This window comes from Microcaecilia unicolor, chromosome 7 (genome assembly GCF_901765095.1).
Source record: "Microcaecilia unicolor chromosome 7, aMicUni1.1, whole genome shotgun sequence".
Taxonomy (NCBI): domain Eukaryota; kingdom Metazoa; phylum Chordata; class Amphibia; order Gymnophiona; family Siphonopidae; genus Microcaecilia; species Microcaecilia unicolor.
In genome coordinates this window covers 122628247-122649564 of record NC_044037.1, presented here as the reverse complement: position 1 = coordinate 122649564, position 21318 = coordinate 122628247, and the positions used below count along the sequence as shown (strand labels likewise).

Here is a 21318-nt window from a genome sequence, read left to right as displayed (position 1 = left end):
CAAGGCAGTAGTGAGATGTGAATGTATGGACTGAAGACCACATTGCAGTTTTGCAAATCTCTTCAATGATGGGATGACTTCAAATAGGCTACAGACGCGGCCATGGCTCTAACATTATGTGCCGTGACAGACGCAGCCATGGCTCTAACATTATGTGCCGTGACATAACCTTCCAAAGTCAGCCCAGCCTGGGCATAAGCGAAGGAAATGCAATCTGCTAGCCAACTGGAAATGGTATGTTTACCAATGGCGATGCCCCTCCGGTTAGTATCAAGAGAAACAAACAATTGGGCAGACTGTCTGAAGGGCTTTGTCCGCTCCATGTAAAAGGCCAATATTCTCTTGCAGTCCAAAGTGTGCAAGCTGCTTTCGCCGGGATGGGCGTGAGGACGGGGAAAGAATGTTGGCACGACAATCAACTATTTCTGATGGAACTCAGACACCACCTTCGGCAGAAACCTGGGGTGCGTGCAGAAGACTACTCTATTGTGATGAAACTCAGTATAACACACATCCACTACTAAAGCTTGAAGCTCACCAACACTACGAGCTGAAGTAACAGCCACCAAGAAAATGATCTTCCAGGTCAAGTACTTCAGATGACAGGAATTCAGTGGCTCAAAAGGAGCTTTCATCAGCTGGGTGAGAGCGACAGTGAGATCCCATGACCCTGGTGGAGGTTTGATAGGGGGCTTTGACAAAAGCAAACCTCTCATGTAGCGAACATCTAAAGGCTGTCCAGAGATAGGCTTACCTTCTACATACTGATAAGCGCTAATTGCACTAAGGTGAACCCTTACGGAGTTGGTCTTGAGACCAGAGTCTGATAAGCGCAGAAGGTATTCAAGCAGGGTCTGTGTAGGACAAGAAAGAGGATCTATGGCCTTGCTGTCACACCAGACAGCAAACCTCCTCCATTTAAAAGAATAACACCTCTTTGTGGAATCTTTCCTGGAAGCCAGCAAGACCCTGAAGACACCCTTCGAAAGATCCAGGAAAGCGAATTCTAGGTTCTCAACATTCAGGCCATGAAAGCCAGAGACTGGAGGTTGGGATGTACAAGCGACCCCTCGTTCTGTGTGATGAGGGTCGGGAAACACTCCAATCTCCACAGCTCTGCGGAGGACAATTCCAGAAGAACAGGGAACCAAATCTGCTGCAGCCAATAGGGTAAGATCAGAATCATGGTTCTGTGGTCTTGCTTGAGTTTCAACAAAGTCTTTCCCACCAGAGGTATTGGAGGATACGCATACAGAAGGCCTGTCCCCCAATGAAGGAGAAAGGCATCTGACGGCAGAACCGAGGGACCTTGCGATTGAGTTGAGTGGCAAAAAAGATCCACCGAGGGGGTGCCCCAAGCTCAGATGATGATCTGGGCTATGCCCATATTGGGAGACCACTCATATGGTTGCATTATCCTGCTCAGTCTGTTGGCCAGGCCATTGTCTACACCTGCCAGATAGGTGGCTTGGAGAAATATGCCGTGATGGCGCACCCAAAGTCACATCTGAATGACTTCCTGACACAGAGGTCGAGATCCGGTGCCCCCTGCTTGTTGATGTAATACATCGCAACTTGATTGTCTGTTTGAATTAGAATAATTTGATGGGACAGTCGGTCTCTGAAAGCCTTTAGAGAGTTCCAGATCACTCGGAGCTCCAGGAGATTGATCTGAAGAATTGTTTCCTGGAGGAATCAAGCTCCTTGGATGTGAAGCCCATCTACATGAGCTCCCCAACCTATGAGAGACGAATTCATATCAAGGTCAAATTGGGTCGAATGAAACACCATTGAAGAGAGCGCACCAGCTCTGGGGACACTTGGATGACATCCTCTAGGCTGCCCATGGCTTGAAACCAGTGGGAAGCCAGGGTCCATTGAGCAGACCTCATGTGGAGACGTGCCATGGAAGTAACAGACTGTGGAAGCCATATGGCCCAGTAATCTCAACATCTGCTGAGCAGTGACCTTCTGCGATGTCCAAACCTTGGACGCAAGGGAGAGAAGGTTTTCTGCACATGTCTCTGTAAGATATGCCCAGACAGTCCTGGTACCGAGCAGGACTCCTATGAATTCCAATTGTTGAGTCGGATGGAGATGGGACTTGGGGTAGTTTATTACGAACCCTACTAGATCCAGCACCCGAATATTCATCCACATGGACTCCCGAGAACCTTCCTCTGAGGTACTCTTCACCAGCCAATCGTCGAGATAAAAGAACATATGAACTCCCAGTCTGCATAGTGACACTTTGACTACCGCTAGACATTTTGTAAACACCCTGGGGGCTGACGCGAGACCAAAAGGCAACACGTGATACTGAAAGTGATGTGCTCCTAGTCAAAATCGAAGATACTTCCTGTGGGCTGGAAGTATCGGGGTGTGAGTGTATGCATCCTCCAAGTCCAGAGCGCATAGCCAATCGTTTTCCTGAATCATGGAAATAAGGGTGCCTAAGGAAACCATCCTGAACTTTTTTCAGGGCCCTTAGGTCTAGGATGGGACGCATTCCCCCTGTCTTTTTCTGCACAAGGAAGTACCTGGCATAAAATCTCTGTCCTTCTTCCCCCTGGTGGAACAGGTTCAACCGCATGGGCATTTAGAAGGGTGGAGAGTTCCTCTGCAAGTACCTGCCTGTGCTGAGAGCTGAAAGAATGAGCTCTCGGTGGGCAATTTGGAGGTTTGGAAAGCAAATTGAGGGTGTAACCGAGATACACTATTTGAAGAACCCACCGGTCGGAGGTTATAAGAGCCCACCCTTTGCTGAAAAACCATTAACCTCCCCCTGACCGGCAAGTCATCCAGGTCAAACACTTTGATCATGGCTATGCTCTGTTGGAGCCAGTCAAAAGCTCGTCCCTTGCTTTTGCTGGGGAGCAGCAGGGGCCTTGGGCTCACACCGTTGACAAGAACGAGCATGCTGGGGCTGAATCTGAGCAGGCTGGCGAGCCGCAGAAGTGTACCTACACCTAGACTAGGAATAGGGGGAACTCCATGACCTACCAAAATACCTCCTGGATGAGGAGGCATCTGCAGAAGATGCCCGGAGGGACAGAAAGCATAGAAACAGTGTGCTTCTTGATCTGGTCAGTGACCTCTTTGACCTTCTCGCCGAAAAGATTATCCCCTAGGCAAGGGGCATCCACCATTCTCTGCTGGACTGAATATGCAGGTCAGAAACACGCAAGTCATGAGAGTCTGCACACTGCTATAACTAAAGCAGATTCTGAATGCCATGTCAAAAGTGTTGTAAGTGCCCCTGGCCATGAACTTGCGACACACCTTCTGCTGCTCGGACTGATCCAGAGAGAGCAAATCAACGAAGTCTGACAGCTGCCTCACCAAGTTCTGCAACTAAATGCTTGTGAATAGCTGGAAAGACTGAGTACAGGTGATCAGCATAGCGGCCTGATACATCTTTCCCCCAAAAGAGTCCAGGGTTCTAGCTTCTCTGCCTGGGGGAGCCAAGGCATAGTCCCTAATACTCCTGGCTCTCATGAGAGCGGCATCCACCACCATAACGTTGCAGGGTAACTGAGACCTCACCAACCCAGGTTCCCCATGGACCCGATATTGGGTGTCAATCTTCTTAGGGTCTACAGGGACAGAGGGGATTGCCCAGTTCCTGATGAGGACTTCCTGGAGTACCTCGTGGAGAGGTGCAGTCACTGCCTCCTTAGGTGGAGAGGCGTAGTCCAGAACTTCAAGCATCTTGGCTCTGGGCTTATCCTCCACTTCTGCGGGGAATGGAATGGCCTCAGCCATTTCCTATACAAAAGGGATGAAGGAGAGGCTGTCTAGTGGAGACAGTCTCCTCTCAGGTGGAGGGGAAGGCTCAGAAGGGATCCCATAGGACTCAACGGAGAAGTACCTGGGATTATCCTCTGATTCCCATGAGCATTCTTCTTCAGTATCGGACAGCACTTCCCTCAGGGATGTCCGGAGACCGGGCCCGCCTTGACATCGAGGATCCATGCCCTCAAGAATGGTGTTGAGGAGTCGGATCCCGCCTCAACTCCAGCGAAGCTTCCTCCACCGATGTCGAAGGATTACCGCCTGGGTGGGAATCGACGGCGGAGGCCGCATCGCGGGGTGAGGGCCAAGCAAAGCCGCAGCAGAAGGCATGGCAGGTGCAGGCATTCCCGATGCTAATGCACATCACTGCATCAATCCCTCTAAAAGCTCAGGGAGCAATTCCTGGATACAGTCATTGGGAGCCGCCAACAATAAAGTCTGAAGGCCGGCTGGAGCTCAGGTTTCAAATCTCCTAGTGTGCGGGAGCAGGACCCCGGCTGCTGGGAGAAGTACGCGTCAGTACCTCTTGAATGGAGGGGGAGCGACTCTCCTGGTGTTGACGCTTCTCAGGTGCCGAGTCCCTCAGCATCCCGGAACCCCCAGCACTGTGCGAAGGAGATTGGTGATGGTGCTTCTTGGCCTTCGCCCGATGCACCTCAGCCAAGCTCCTCAGTGCCGACGAGGACAACGTCGAATCCTTATGTCTCCTCAGGGTCGGGTCAGACGATGGACGGTCCTGGGAGGCCTGCATAGCAGGAGGCCTCGAGGCAGGTAGAGACCCACTCGATGCCTCACTGCTCCCAGTTTCTTGGTGTCTCGCAGCAGACATTCCTAACTTGACTCCCGATACTGGTGCCTCACTCGACGCCGCCGACCATGATGTCGAAGCCGACGAACTGGACTGTGCTCCAAAACGTTTCTTGCGTTGAAGTTCTCAGGAAATTTGGGTCCTTTTCTTTATACAAAGACAAAGGACACTGAATACACCGAGATGGTCTGGTTGCACCGGGTACAACGTCTGAAGCCACTAGGAGTCTTTGATGACATGGAAGGAAAAATGGCTTTGGCAAACTTAAAAGTCGTGATTGTGCTTGAAAGAGGGAAGAAGGCACAAAAAAACAAGAGACCCATCCGAGCAGGCCTAAAAGCAGCCCGTGCCGAAAAACAAGAAACTTAAACGCAGGCCAAAACTAAGAAAAATAAGGGATACTTTTTTTTTTTTTTTAAATAATGAGAAAAAAAGAAAAAGAAAGCGAGAACAAAAAACACTGCCGAAGGCACAAAAAAAATTAGCTCTCTCCTGGGCATGTGAGGAGCAACAAGAAGAACTGCAGCATTTCACGTGGAGAAAACAAAATTCGTGGTCGCAATGCGGGCAGGAAGGCACTTGCGCATGTGTGTTGGAGCACTGCTCATGCTCAAGAAAGCTTTCTTTTTCTTTGGTATTCTACCGACCCGTGGCGATGCGGGATCGTCTACCCTCTTATAAGAATGTAAGCCTGCCTGTCCTTGGAGAATAGCTAGGCACTAAATCCAATCAAACCACTGTCCCAGGTTTGACTGGGAAGTTGTCTGCAGCAAGAAAAACCTCCCTGTTGCCATCATCAGGAATGAAAGGTAGAAGATCATGCCTCCTCTAAAAATACAAATGTTTCCCTGGCAATCTACTCAACACCTCTTAGGAGAGGTAGTTCGGTTGGATGTGGCTACAGAGGGGTTCAAAATATGGCATTATGGTCTTAATTGAGCTACAACTTCCTTAACTTGATCTCCAAAAACATTATCTCCCCTACAAGGACCATCATCAAGCCAATTCTCCATGTTACACCTAAGGTCTGAAGCCCTCAATCATGTCTCACCAACAAAGGCCAACTGGAACACGTATCTTGCACATTACTTGCCTTTGCCCACTACTGATCTACTGAGGAGGATACCGAGATATGGCCTACCTTGCTCAACAGATTTTTCATACAGTAACTCATGAATAGTTGGCCAGAAAGTACGTAGGAGGTTAAAAAAAGTAGCATTCTGGTCAACCTCTCCACCAAGAAAAATCAGAGTACATGCATTCCTCTCTGGGGGCGCTAAAGAGTAGGTTAGTATCCTTTTGGCCTTCCTTAGAGCAGATTTGACTACCACTGATTGGTGTGGTGATTATGTTTTAAATTGGGAAGGTCCTAGACTCTATACATGGAGTTCACCTCCTTGTAATACATAGTATAAAGAAGAGGGGTCTCCTATATTCTCATCAACACATCTTTAAGGATCTAATGAACTGGAGGGTATGGGAATTAGATAAATTAGAGCATGTCCAAAATTATGTCCTGAGTTCATTCTCCTTCTCTTAAAAATGGAATGGTCTCAGCCATTTCCCATAAAATGGAGAGATTTGGGTGGGGCCATTCTTTCAGGAACACCACTACTACTATTACTACTATTTAGCATTTCTATAGCGCTACAAGGCGTACGCAGCGCTGCACAAACATAGAAGAAAGACAGTCCCTGCTCAAAGAGCTTACAATCTAATAGACAAAAAATAAATAAAGTAAGCAAATCAAATCAATTAATGTGAACGGGAAGGAAGAGAGGAGGGTAGGTGGAGGCGAGTGGTTACGAGTCAAAAGCAATGTTAAAGAGGTGGGCTTTCAGTCTAGATTTAAAGGTGGCCAAGGATGGGGCAAGACGTAGGGGCTCAGGAAGTTTATTCCAGGCGTAGGGTGCAGCGAGACAGAAGGCGCGAAGTCTGGAGTTGGCAGTAGTGGCGAAGGGAACAGATAAGAAGGATTTATCCATGGAGCGGAGTGCACAGGAAGGGGTGTAGGGAAGGACGACTGTGGAGAGATACTGGGGAGCAGCAGAGTGAGTACATTTATAGGTTAGTAGAAGAAGTTTGAACAGAATGCAAAAACGGATAGGGAGCCAGTGAAGGGTCTTGAGGAGAGGGGTACTATGAGTAAAGCGACCCTGGCGGAAGACGAGACGGGCAGCAGAGTTTTGAACCGACTGGAGAGGGGAGAGGTGACTAAGTGGGAGGCCAGCAAGAAGCAGATTGCAGTAGTCTAAACGAGAGGTGACAAGGGTGTGGATGAGGGTTTTGGTAGAGTGCTCTGAAAGAAAGGGGCGGATTTTACGGATATTGTAAAGAAAGAAACGACAGGTCTTGGCAATCTGCTGGATATGAGCAGAGAAGGAGAGAGAAGAGTCAAAGATGACCCCAAGGTTTCGAGCTCAGGAGACAGGGAGAATGAGAGAGCCATCAACAGAAATAGAAAACGGTGGGTTTGGGGGGGAAAATGAGAAGCTCGGTTTTGGTCATATTTAATTTCAGAGAAACTTGATCTGTAGGGACACCCCCATGAAGTGTTCAGATTCCACATCAGAAAATGTTCTGTAGAAATTTGAGTCTGGATCCAGCCAGCAGAGGATACCCCGGGTCTTCTGAGGTCTAGATATTAATGCAGATCGACCACTCAGTGCAGCATCCTGATCTGACTCATTTAATATGAGCATAAAGGCAGATGCCACAAAGGCCAATGCGCCCCCATACACTGGCATTAATACTGAAATTCCAGGCACTGTTCGAGTTTCTAAAATGGGCTGCACCAGAGCAAGCCTCAATGTCAATATGGTCAATGCAGAAGAAAGGATTTGAGGCCAACATAAATATAACACACCTCTATTCTCTGGATCCCTTTCAAAGACTTTCAGGATCAAGACACCATAATCTACACACAATGTCACTCTCTTGGATCACCTGAGATGAACCTGTGGCTTGAATTGGGACCCTTTAAGGGCAACACTGTTCCCATGGCATCAATGAGGATGACTGTTCCTTTGCAAAGGTGTACTCTGAATGAGTGATGATGGCCACCTGTATCTCAATGTTCCTGGCATCATGCTCTGAGGTCCAATGCAGACATTTGCTAGCCTCTACTAGATGTGTGGCATCAATTCTTCAATGCTGACATTGAAAATCTTGACTTCTTTCCATTGAAAGGTGAATGGTCCCGAATGCCCCTATCAAAACTTTTCCTTAAGAGTGATCAATGTTCTGATGTGATGCATCCCTTGCATTGAATGCAACTCTTGGGTCCATGTGGGTTGATGCGTAAGCTAACACCCGTGACACCTTTGAGGGATTGTGTTTGGTGCCTGCTGTGCCTTGAGCCTGGGAAAATTGAAGCAAAAAGGCCAACGTGAAACTAATTGGCTCGATGCTAGTCAGCTGGTTCAGGCTGTATCAACAACCACACACAAAATCAGAGACATGTGAAAATGTCTCAAAAGCTTAATTGGAATGAACTAGAGAGGAGAGAAAAGATTTACTGAGGTTATCCAGTGCTACCAATGTGAAAAATTACTTGCACGTAAGAAAACTTTTGGACTGTCGAGAATCCAAAGAGACTTTGCAGAAAAAAAATAACTGAGATGGCTGTGTGATATCACCAGTGCAAGAAGGCTTGCACATATGCAGCAGTCCATGCTAAAAAGTTCTGTAAAAAAAAAAAAAAAAAGTCTATAACTTATTACTCACAGTACTATGTCAGGCTCCATTGGATGACATCACCCAATAGTGAGGATGTTAGATCCTGCTTGTCCTCCAAGAAAAAGTGTTACCAAAATAGTAGTTTACTCAGGTTTAATACCAGAATTTTGTGTTTCAAGCCTGAATTTTAAGGGGAATGGGAGTCTTATTTTTCACAATTAAAATGACATTTTATCTAATTCTATTTGAACAATTTACTTTTCAATCAACTCATGTACTATGAGAGAAACTAACTCTACCTAAACCAACTTTGGAAAACTCCATTCAAATACTTTTTCATTACCTTTCTGAAAAGTGCCCTAAAATCCTTAGCAAGAGCACTACTGCACTTTGTCCCCACTTGCTTCTCCTCAGACTCACCTCCCATTTGTCTTCTCTGGGACTTGTGTTGCTCAGCTTTGGAGATTTGGAGTGCACACTGTGAGCGTGCTCAGGTTCTGCTTTCTTCCGCTGTTGACGCACCAGAGCCCTCAAACCTGTGGAAGAGCTCCGTGACCTAAGGAAGGCATATAGGAGAATGGGCGCTGTATGTTAGGAAGGCAGTGCAGGAAGTAGTTCTTGTAGATCAATAAACAGATGTCACATAACTCTATTAATTTAACAATACAAAATTAAATTTAAGGAAAGGGCAAAAAGGAGAAATTAGATCTTACCTGATAATTTTCTTCCCATTAGTCCTTCCCACTCTTCCAGAACCTGTGGGATAGTTGTGTCCATCAACCAGCAGGTGGCGATAGAGAAGCAGTAAGGAGAAACTGAGAATAAACACAACCACCTTAAACAACCAGCTAACCTAAAACTAACCAGATGAGCAAATGTGTGGCCCTCTCTCATCTCTGCAAAATTTGTAAATAACAAGAGATATGCAGGAAGCACCATGCAAGGTGACAGTCGTTATTTGACCCATCACTTCACACCGACTAAACATTTCAGAAAACTTGGGTGGGTCTCTGGAATACTGTGAAGGACTAAAGGAAAAAGAAATTATCAGGTAAGACCTAATTTCTCCTTCCTTTCTGTAGTTTCCCACTATTCCAGAACCTGTGGGATGTTATTGACCATGTCGCCGCCTTGCAAATATCTGCCTGAGACAGTAAGGTAGTCTCCACCCAGGATGTCACTGTACACCTTGTAGTATGAGCCCATAAGGCCTGAGGAGCCTGCTTTCCCACATGCAAATAAGATGACATGATAGTCTCCTTTAGCCATTAGGCAACTGTGGGCTTGGACGCCATGAGGCCAAGCCCTTGCTTACCAAAAAGCACAGTCTGTCCAATCTGTGAACCTCATTTGTGACTTCCAGATATATAATGAGGACCCTACGCATATCGACAAACTTCAAGGAAGAATAATCAAGCCTCCTCACCCTCTCTGCAAATGGATGGAAGCTCCACAAATTGGTAGAGATGAAATGTTGATACCACTTTCAGAAGAAAGGAAGAAACTGTGCACAGGGAGACCCCTACCTCTGAAAAGTGGAGAAAGGGATCTTGATAATACAGGCTGAAGCTTTGAAATCCTAATGTGCTGATGCTACTGCTACCATGAACACTGCCTGTAGCACAAACCCTTTTAAGGAGGCCTTCTTGAATGGCTCAAAAGGAGGCTTCTGAACAGCCTGAAGGACTAAATTAAGATTCCACTCTGGACACGGAGTACAAAAGGGAGGCCATGAGCAGCCCACAAGAATCGAACAATATGAGCTGCAAGAGACGTCTTCTGTAGTTGGCTCCTGAAATAGGCCAAAGCCACAACCTGAACTTTAAGAGAACTCAATGCCAATCCTTTTTGAAGACCTGCCTCAAGAAATGCTAGGATATGCACAATCTGAGCAGAGAAGGGAGAAAGCCTGTGCTCAGAACATCAGCCCTTAAACATCCTCCACACACGTAGCACATACACCATGGATATAGATAATTTCTGAGCTTGAAGCAAGGCACCAATTACCAAATCAGAATAACCTTTTTTTGCTCAACCAAGCCCTTTCAATGGCCAAGCTGTAAGACCAAAGGAGCATGGATCCTCCATGAGCACCGGACCTTGCTTCAGCAGGCCGTGTACCTGACAGAGGATCCCCATACCCGCAGTTGACTCAGGTCCATATACCACAGCCTCTATAGCCAATCCAGGACTACAAGAGTTATTCAACCCTGTGCAACGTGATCCTTTTCAACACGTGGCCTACCATGGGCAAAGGAGGGAAGGCATATAGTAGATGTGTTTCTGGCCAGGAATGAAGTACAGCATTGATCCTCATCTATCCCGGTTCTTTCCGACGGCTGAAGAACTTGGGCACTTTGGATTCCTTTTGGTCGCCATCAGATTCAGAAGTGAAGAACCCCATTGGTCCACTATCAGCTGAAAACCCTGGCTGGATACTTCCCATTCTCCTGGGTCCAAGGAGTGTCTGATGAGAAAGTTCACCACCACATTTAAGGCCCCAGAGATGTGAGCTGTCAACAAGCAAGAGATTTTTTTCTGCCCAACTGATGAGGGAAGTTGCCTCCATCATCATCGAATGGCTACTGGTCCTGCCTTGCTTGTTGATATAAGCCACCCCCATCACATTGTTGGAGAAACTCAGACTGGGACCCTACCAGAAAGGAGGCAAATTCGGGTACGGCATTCCACACTGCCCTGAGCTCCAAGTGATTTATCAACCACAGACTGTTCTGTCCAGGTGCCCTGTGCCAGATGGAACTTGTAATGAGCTCCCCAACCTGACTAGCTGGTGTCTGTTGTCATCACTTCCCACTGTGTGATTGGAAAGGGAGCTCCGATGGTCAAATTCCTGGGCAACAACCACCCCTGTATACTCCGTCTGGCAACCAGCATCCAAGAAAGATAAAGGTCATACTTCTGTGACACCAGAGACCAGCGGCTGAAAAGAGACTCCTGCAATGGCTACATAAGAGCCCTTGACTATGGCACCACTTCCATCGCCACTATCACTGATCCCAGAACCTGGACGTAGTCTCAGACCCTGGGCCTGCCTTGACTGAGAAGACAAATCTACTGAACCAGCTTTGACCTCTTGCATTCCATGAGGAAGATCCTCTCCCTTGCTGTGTTGAATAGAACGTCCAGATACTCCAGTATCTGTGATGGAGTTAGTCTGCTCTTTCCGAAATTGATCACCCAATCCAACGACTGTAGAAGATGAATAACTTTGCCTGTCACCACCACGCTATTCAAATATTATGATGCACGATGAGCAAGTCATCAAAATACAGGCAAACTGATTCCCTGGTGCTGAAGGAAGGCTGCCACCACCACCATAACCTCGGTAAACGTTCTTGGTGCTGTGGTGAGACTGAAGGGCAAAGCTCTGAACTGTGATGGCCCCGATGCAGCTGAATGCTCTGTTGGCCCTGAGGTTGTACAATGGTGGCTGTGCTCCATGCATCATCATAAGACAGATGCTGTTCCTCACTGCCAGTCAGCCCCAACATAATGGCGCCCTTCCATGTGCTCTTATGTATCAAACTGTGCACTGGCCCTGCAGGAGATCCCAAAGTTCCCAGCATATTCAGATGATGTGCCAAAGCCAAATACGTGACGCCACAGACCATTTCCCCCCATGTACTGTGGGATTCCCAGTTGCATGCAATGTTATGCCCTGATGCTGGCTGGTGGGTCCCACAGTGGTAAAATTACTCAGCTGCTTCTGTGAGAGTTGCTAGTCACCCCGACTGGCATAAATGCAGCACAACACAGTCAAAAGGATCCCTCCCCTGCACAAAGCAGAACCCGCAGTCCTCCACGCGGTTCTGAGTCAAACTTTAGTCAGACTTACCAATGTTGGCTGCTGCCCCCAAGCTCAGTCTCCAAGTCTTACCCCAAATGAAAAAGAATCATGACTTACTTTGTCCCATGCTCTCCAGCAAACCACTTTCCTTTTCTTTTTAGGTTGTTGTGCTGGAAAAGGAGAGCTCCACAAGAAACAAGAGAGATGTGAATGGACGGAAGGGTACCAGAGAAAGGGATCTGAAGACCTGGACTCTGCAGTTTCAACCCACCTGCAAAGCTCAACTGACGACCAGTTGACCAACTGGACCAGGAGCAAAGCACTCAGAACCAGAGTCTAAAAAGTGTGTCCATCAACCTGCTGGAGAGAGGAGCTGGATTGGATGCCAAGAGAAATATGTCTTAGCTCAGTTTTGACCATCTACCCCTGCTGGTTGATGGACATAACTATCTCACAGGTTTTGGAATACTGGAAGCTATGTAATGGAAGCTTATTTAATATGGAAGTAAAGAGTATTTGACCCAATGCTTTAATTTTGTAAAACTTATGTAAGAGAAATTCCATGGGAAAGCTGTATAGTATAAAAGCATGGCTAAATTAAAGGCTGAGCAAACATCCTGTGATGCTTCCCCCCCCCCCCCCTCACAATGGACAAAAAAGTAGACCAAATTTCAATATCATTCTGTGAGTTTATTCTACTCCCACCACATTAATATTTTGGTATGCTTGATTCTGGAACCTAGTCGTTCAGCTCTGACTGCTACAATGATGTGGAAAAGTCCACCTCCTCCATTTCCCCTTATTATTGCATATATCTCATAGTGAATAGTTTCTGACCTTTAAACAAAATCTAATATTAGACAAAGTTATCCAAAACCCATAGCACCCATGTGAAAAAGTAACTGCACCCTCACAGTTACTCATGTAACCAAACTGACCAAATTTAATTGATAATTAGATTCACCTGATTGAACACAGCTAGGCTTGATTGAAGCCTGTTGAAACTAAACCTCACTATATATTAAATCTTACCATGAGAGTGAACTAGTCACCATAAAGTTTCTATATGAACGCTATACCACGATCAAAGAATATTCCAAGAAGAAATGAGAAAAAAAAAAGTTGATGAAATATATCAGTCTGGAAAGAGATATGTGGAGGGGCATAATCGAAAGGGGCGCCCAGTTTTCCTGAGGACGTCCCATCGAAGGGGCGGGGAAACCCGTATTATCGAAACAAGATGGGTGTCCATTTTTTGTTTCAATAATACGGTCAGGAACGCCCAAATCTTGACATTTAGGTTGGTCGTCCTTAGACTTGGCCGTTTGATTTTCGGCGATAATGGAAACTAAGGATGCCCATCTCAGAAACGACCAAATGCAAGCCCTTTGGTCGTGGGAGGAGCCAGCATTCGTAGTGAACTGGTCCCTCTGACGTGCCAGGACACCAACCGGGCACCCTAGGAGGCACTGCAGTGGACTTCAGAAAAAGCTCTCAGGTACACAGCGCCCTTACCTTGTGTGCTGAGCCCCCCAAAACCCACTCCCCACAACTGTACACCACTACCATAGCCCTTACGGGTGAAGGGGGGCAACTAGATGAGGGTACAGTGGGTTTCTGGTGGGCTCACATCTACCACCACAAGTGTAACAGGTAGGGGGGAATGGGCCTGGGTCCGCCTGCCTGAAGTGCACAAGTACATATTGTCTGAGAGGTTTACAATGATTAGAATTCAGAAAAGGAAACAGAGCTACAATAATTAATAGGACAGAAAGGAAAAAATTGGCGAGGACAGAGAAAGTTATGTCATGTAGGGTCCTGCTACTGTACCCGTGCCATCACACCGCACAATAGGTCAAGAATTTAGGCAGGTTTGGATTGGATGGCATCTCAACAAAAATGTCTTCAGCATTCTTTTGAATCTATCAAGGGAGTTTTCTAAGCAAAGATGAGGTGGCAGGGAGTTCCAGAGTAGGGGTCCATTCACACTAAAAATCTTTGAATGGATACTGTCCAAACAAATGTGCTGAAATGAAGGTACAGTTATTAAGTGCCAGATAGATGATCGGAGACTTCTGGATGGTGTGTAAGGGGCTAACAATCAAAAAAGATAGGGCGGGTGACCAGAGCAGAGTTCTTTAAAAGCTAGGAGTATAATTTTGTAAGTGATACGGCGAGAAATAGGAAGGCAATGTTCACTTCGGAGAAGAGGTGTAATATGGTCAAACTTACTTGTGTCAGTAGTCGTATGGCAGAATTTTGGACAAGTTACAAACGGTGAGGACATAACTGAGATTGACCTAACAACTTATCCAACTAACAGAGAGTGTAGCCTGGAACAGAATAAAACATGGGCCTAGGGGGGTGGAGTTGGATTCTAAACCCCGAACAGATTCTGAAGCACTGACTGCCCGAACCGACTGTCGCGTCGGGTATCCTGCTGCAGGCAGTAATGAGATGTGAATGTGTGGACAGATGACCACGTCGCAGCTTTGCAGATCTCTTCAATAGTGGCTGACTTCAAGTGGGCCACTGACGCAGCCATGGCTCTGACATTGTGAGCCGTGACATGACCCTCAAGAGCCAGCCCAGCCTGGGCGTAAGTGAAGGAAATGCAATCTGCTAGCCAATTGGATATGGTGCGTTTCCCCACAGCCACTCCCCTCCTGTTGGGATCAAAAGAAACAAACAATTGGGCGGACTGTCTGTTGGGCTGTGTCCGCTCCAGATAGAAGGCCAATGCTCTTTTGCAATCCAATGTGTGCAGCTGACGTTCAGCAAGGCAGGAATGAGGACGGGGAAAAATTGTTGGCAAGACAATCGACTGGTTCAGATGGAACTCCGACACTACCTTCGGCAAAACTTAGGGTGAGTGCGGAGGACTACTCTGTTATGATGAAATTTGGAAAGGGGCCTGGGCTACCAGGGCCTGAAGCTCACTGACTCTACGAGCTGAAGTAACTGCCACCAAGAAAATGACCTTCCAGGTCAAGTACTTCAGATGGCAGGAGTTCAGTGGCTCAAAAGGAGGTTTCATCAGCTGAGTGAGAACGACATTGAGATCCCATGACACTGTAGGAGGTTTGATGGGGGGCTTTGACAAAAGCAAACCTCTCATGAAGCGAACAACTAAAGGCTGTCCTGAGATCGGCTTACCTTCCACACGGTAATGGTATGCACTGATCGCGCTAAGGTGAACCCTTACCGAGTTGGTCTTGAGACCAGACTCAGACAAGTGCAGAAGGTATTCAAGCAGGGTCTGTGAAGGACAAGAGTGAGGATTTAAGGCCTTGCTGTCACACCAGACGGTAAACCTCCTCCATAAAAAGAAGTAACTCCTCTTAGTGGAATCTTTCCTGGAAGCAAGCAAGATACGGGAGACACCCTCTGACAGACCCAAAGAGGCAAAGTCTACGCTCTCAACATCCAGGCCGTGAAAGCCAGAGACCGGAGGTTGGGATGCAGAAGCGCCCCTTCGTCCTGTGTGATGAGGGTCGGGAAACACTCCAATCTCCACAGTTCTTCAGAGGACAACTCCAGAAGAAGAGGGAACCAGATCTGATGCAGCCAAAATGGAGCAATCAGAATCATGGTGCCTCGGTCTTGCTTGAGTTTCAACAAAGTCTTCCCCACCAGAGGTATGGGAGGATAAGCATACAGCAGGCCTTCCCCCCAATCCAGTAGGAAGGCATCCGATGCCATTCTGCCGTGGGCCTGAAGTCTGGAAAAGAACTGAGGGACCTTGTGGTTGGCTCGAGATGCAAAGAGATCTACCAAGGGGGTGCCCCACACCTGGAAGATCTAGCGCACTACTCTGGAGTTAAGCGACCACTCGTGAGGTTGCATAATCCTGCTCAACCTGTCGGCCAGACTGACGGCGAGCCCAGAGCCACATGCTGACGGCTTCCTGACACAGGGGGCGAGATCCGGTGCCCCCCTGCTTGTTGATGTAATACATGGCAACCTGGCTGTCTGTCTGAATTTGGATAATTTGATGGGACAGCCGATCTCTGAAAGCCTTCAGAGCGTTCCAGACCGCTCGTAACTCCAGGAGATTGATCTGCAGATCGCGTTCCTGGAGGGACCAGCTTCCCTGGGTGTGAAGCCCATCGACATGAGCTCCCCACCCTAGGAGAGACGCATCCGTAGTCAGCACTTTTTGTGGCTGAGGAATTTGGAAAGGGCGTCCCAGAGTCAAATTGGACCAAATCGTCCACCAATACAGGGATTTGAGAAAACTCGTGGACAGGTGGATCACGTCTTCTAGATCCCCAGCAGCTTGAAACCACTGGGAAGCTAGGGTCCATTGAGTAGATCGCATGTGAAGGCGGGTCATGGGAGTCACATGAACTGTGGAGGCCATGTGGCCCAGCAATCTCAACATCTGCCGAGCTGTGATCTGCTGGGACGCTCGCACCCGAGAGTCGAGGGACAACAAGTTGTTGGCTCTCGTCTCTGGGAGATAGGCACGAGCCATCCGAGAATCCAGCAGAGCTCCTATGAATTCGAGTCTTTCAACTGGGAGAAGGTGGGACTTTGGAAAATTTATCACAAACCCCAGTAGCTCCAGAAGGCGAATAGTCATCTGCATGGACTGTAGAGCTCCTGCCTCGGATGTGTTCTTCACCAGCCAATCGTCGAGATAGGGGAACTCGTGCACTCCCAGCCTGCGAAGCGCCGCTGCTACTACAGCCAGGCACTTCGTGAACACTCTGGGCGCAGAGGCGAGCCCAAAGGGTAGCACACAGTACTGGAAGTGAAGTGTGCCCAGCTGAAATCGCAGATACTGCCTGTGAGCTGGCAGTATCGGGATGTGCGTGTAGGCGTCCTTCAAGTCCAGAGAGCATAGCCAATCGTTTTCCTGAATCATGGGGAGAAGGGTGCCCAGGGAAAGCATCCTGAACTTTTCCTTGACCAGATATTTGTTCAGGGCCCTTAGGTCTAGGATGGGACGCATCCCCCCTGTTTTCTTTTCCACAAGGAAGTACCTGGAATAGAATCCCAGCCCTTCTTGCCCCGATGGCGCTGAGAAGGGCGGAGAGTTCCTCTGCAAGTACCTGCTTTTGCTGGAAGCTGTAGAATTGAGCTCCCGGTGGGCAATTTGGAGGTTTTGAGGCCAAATTGAGGGTGTATCTTTGCCGGACTATTTGAAGAACCCAACGGTCGGAGGTTACAAGAGGCCACCTTTGGTGAAAAACTTTCAACCTCCCCCCGACCGGCAGATCGCCCGGCACCGACGCGTTGATGTCGGCTATGCTCTGCTGGAGCCAGTCAAAAGCCCCTTGCTTTTGCTGGGGAGCCGTGGGGCCTTGCTGAGGCGCACGCTGCTGACGAGAGCGCTGGGGCTTAGCCTGGGCCGCAGGCTGTCCAGAAGGAGGATTGTACCTACGCTTGCCAGAAGAGTAGGGAACAGTCTTCCTTCCCCCATAAAAACGTCTACCTCAGGAGGTAGATGCTGAAGGCTGCCGGCGGGAGAACTTGTCGAAAGCGGTATCCCGCTGGTGGAGCTGTTCTACCACCTGTTCGACTTTCTCTCCAAAAATGTTGTCCGATCGGCAAGGGGAGTCCGCAATCCGCTGCTGGATCCTATTCTCCAGGTCGGAGGCACACAGCTATGAGAGTCTGCGCATCACCACACCTTGAGCAGCGGCCCTGGACGCAACATCAAAGGTATCATATACCCCTCTGGCCAGGAATTTTCTGCACACCTTCAGCTGCCTGACCACCTCCTGAAATGGCTTGGCTTGCTCAGGAGGAAGCTTGTCCACCAAGCCCGCCAACTACCGCACACTGTTCCGCATATGGATGCTCGTGTAGAGCTGGTAGGACTGAATCTTGGCCACGAGCACAGAAGAATGGTAGGCCTTCCTCCCAAAGGAGTCTAAGGTTCTAGAGTCTTTGCCCGGGGGCGCCGAAGCATGCTCCCTAGAACTCTTAGCCTTCTTTAGGGCCAGATCCACCACACCAGAGTCGTGAGGCAACTGAGTGCGCATCAGCTCTGGGTCCCCATGGATCCGGTACTGGGATTCGATCTTCTTGGGAATGTGGAGATTAGTTAAAGGCTTGGTCCAGTTCGCCAGCAATGTCTTTTTTAGGACATGATGCATGGTACTGTGGACGCTTCCTTAGGTGGAGAAGGATAGTCCAAGAGCTCAAACATTTCAGCTCTGGGCACATCCTCCACGACCACCAGGAAGGGGATGGCCGTAGACATCTCCCGGACAAAGGCCGCAAAAGACAGACTCTCGGGAGGAGAAAGCTGCCTTTCAGGGGAGGGAATGGGATCAGAAGGAAGGCCATCAGACTCCTCGTCAGAGAAATATCTGATGTCCTCCTCCTCCTCCCACGAGGCCTCACCATTGGTATCAGACACAAGTTCATGAACCTGTGTCTGAAGCCGTGCCCGACAACTCCGTGGAAACACGGCCACAGTGGGAACGTCGAGAGGTAGACTCCCTCGCCAGCACCGGCGAAGCTCCCTCCGCCGACGTCGTCGGGGAGCCTTCCTGTTAGGCGGCCGCAGTCGGAACCGCAAGCGGCACCGATGTCGGAGACCTCAACCCGGGCAAGGGGCTAGCCGGCGCCTCACTCGACGGTACCGGTGGCGCAAGCACCCCCGGTACCGGAGGGGAAGGGCGCAACAGCTCTCCCAGGATCTCCGGGAGAACGGCCCGGAGACTCTCGTGCAGAGCGGCTGTGGAGAAAGACATGGAAGCCGATGCAGGCATCGAGGTCAGAGTCTGTTCCGGGCGTGGAGGCTGTTCCGGGCTGTCCAAGGTGGAGCGCATCGACACCTCCTAAACAGAGGGTGAGCGGTCCTCCCGGTGCCGATGCCTACTGGGTGCCGACTCCCTCGGTGACCCAGAGCTCTCGGTACCGATGCGGGAAGGTGACCGGTGTCGATGCTTCTTTGATTTTTTCAAACGAAGCATGTCACCGGAGCTTCCCGGTACCGACGAGGAGGACGTAGAATCCAGCCGTCTCTTCCTTGGGGCCGAGGCCGAAGAAGGTCGGTCTCGGGGGGGCTGTACCGCAGGAGCCCTCAGGGTAGGAGGAGACCCACCCGAAGGCTCACCGCCACCAGCAGGGGAATGGACAGCCCTCACCTGCACTCCAGTCGAAGCACCACCGTCCAACGACATCAGCAACAGCGGAGGTCCTGGTACCACCGACGAAGCCTTCCGATGTCTCGGTACCGACGATGCAGAGGGTCGATACCTCGATGCCGAAGGTCTTGATGCTGTCGACGTCGATGCACTCGATGCCTCCGGTGCTGTTGTCGACGAAGAGCCCGAGAACAACACGTTCCACTGGGCCAATCTCGCTACCTGAATCCTCTTCTGTAAAAGAGCACAAAGACTGCAGGCCTGCGGGCGGTGCCCAGCCCCCAGACACTGAAGGCACGACGCGTGCCTATCAGTGAGTGAGATTATCCGGGCGCACTAGGTGCACTTCTTGAAGCCGCTGGGAGACTTCGATGACATGGGTGGAAAAATCACGCCGGCAAAATCAAAATTCGCGATGGTGACGAAGGGCACCAAAAATAAGGGAGAGAGAAAAACCCGTACCGAGGCCACAAAAAAGGCCTACCCCGAAATCGAAAGGAAACTTACGTCGGGGAAACAAAGTAGACACACGGGAAGGGACAAAGACCGAGGTCTTTCTCTCTTTTTTTTTTTTTGCGAAATCGCAAAGACGCGCGAGGGTCAACTTGAGGGGCGCGAAACGGCGGCAAAACACGACCATCCCGAGCGCGGACAAAAGAAGACTGACGAACACGAGCCGGTTCGGGTGGGAAGACGGCCGCGCATGCGCGGTGCGCATGGGCGCGCGAGGACTAGCAAAGGCCTTTGCTAGTGAAGTTTCCGATTGGAGGGGCTGCCGTGGACGTCACCCATCAGTGAGAACAAGCAGCCTGCTTGTCCTCGGAGAATTTCCTTTATTAGGCCATCCAGGTCTACTCCAGATGGGGCCCCATTATGGCTTATCAAAAACTGCTCTTCATCTCTTTTCTCAGTCCTTCCTGACAATCAACAAAAACCTGTCCAAGAACACTGTACCTCAGATATGGAAGTACTTTTTGATTAGGTCGAACGTGAAGAATGGTCTAGATACTGCCCTCTCTACAAACTTCCAACCGATACCAATCTTCCATTTTTGGCTAACTTACAGAAAGGCAGTCTACCAGCAGATCATCAAATTCTGGACTTCAAGCAATGCTTTCCATCCCAAACAGTCTGGCTTCCGTGAAGGACACAGCACTGAAACAGCACTCTTGGCAATGCTAATGACTGTTTGCTACCTAGACACCAGTAAGGATGTTTTACTCATCCAACTGGATTTGGAGTTCTGTGTTTGATGGAGTGGAGCACTCACTGCTATTATTTTGTCTTCAGGAGACCTGTCCAACAAGAATAGCTCTTAAATGGTTCCGATGGGTCCCACAGGGATCAATCTTGGCCCCTATCCTTTTTAAAATCTTCCTTGCCCCACTGATCACTCTCATACAGGATCTCAACAGTAGTAGTACTTTCATCTATGCATTCAACTACTAATCACACATGATACCTGGGACTTAACTTTCAAGATATACTTGTTCTTAGTCTTTCCAAGATATCTTCCAGGATCTCTCAAACAAACTTTGCTTTGAATTTTTTCAGACTGAGGACATTTGGTTTTCCAGTCATCCCCTCCCTCCCTCATTTCAACTGGTAATCATCTCTACTCCAATTCCTCTTAAAGATACCATCTTTCCCGAAAGGTTCTTACAGATAGCTCCCTATCGTTTCAGTCACATCTCTTTCGTATCATTCAGAAATCTTTTTGTGGTCTCAGGAAAATTAGATCCTTGAAGCTGTAATTAGATGAGATGGCATTAAAAATATTAATGTGTACATTCATATTACGCCATCTTGACTACAGCAATTCACTTCTATCCAACTGCCCCTTATACTGTACCTGCAGACTCCAACTAGTTCAAAACACGACTGTGAAACCTATTTATGATGCAAAAAACCATGATCATGAACTTCCCTTTTATGTCACAAGGTAAAATTATGTATCATACCTGATAATTTTCTTTCCATTAATCATAGCTGATCAATCCATAGACTGGTGGGTTGTGTCCATCTACCAGCAGGTGGAGATAGAGAGTAATCCTTTTGTCTCCCTATATGTGGTCATCTGCTGCTGGAAACTCCTCAGTATGTCGATATCAAAGTTCCATCCG

General features: G+C 48.6%; 1 protein-coding gene across 3 annotated transcripts in view; it reads right to left on the bottom strand.

Moving 5' to 3' along the window:
- The window catches only part of SRRM2 (serine/arginine repetitive matrix 2), a 438109-nt gene that overhangs the window by 153953 nt on the left and 262838 nt on the right, over positions 1 to 21318 (bottom strand). For all 3 annotated transcript variants that reach the window (XM_030209921.1, XM_030209923.1, XM_030209922.1), the window contains exon 10: positions 8702 to 8837. In XM_030209921.1, coding sequence (XP_030065781.1) covers positions 8702 to 8837 — 136 coding nt within the window. The remainder of the gene's footprint in view (positions 1 to 8701; positions 8838 to 21318) is intronic.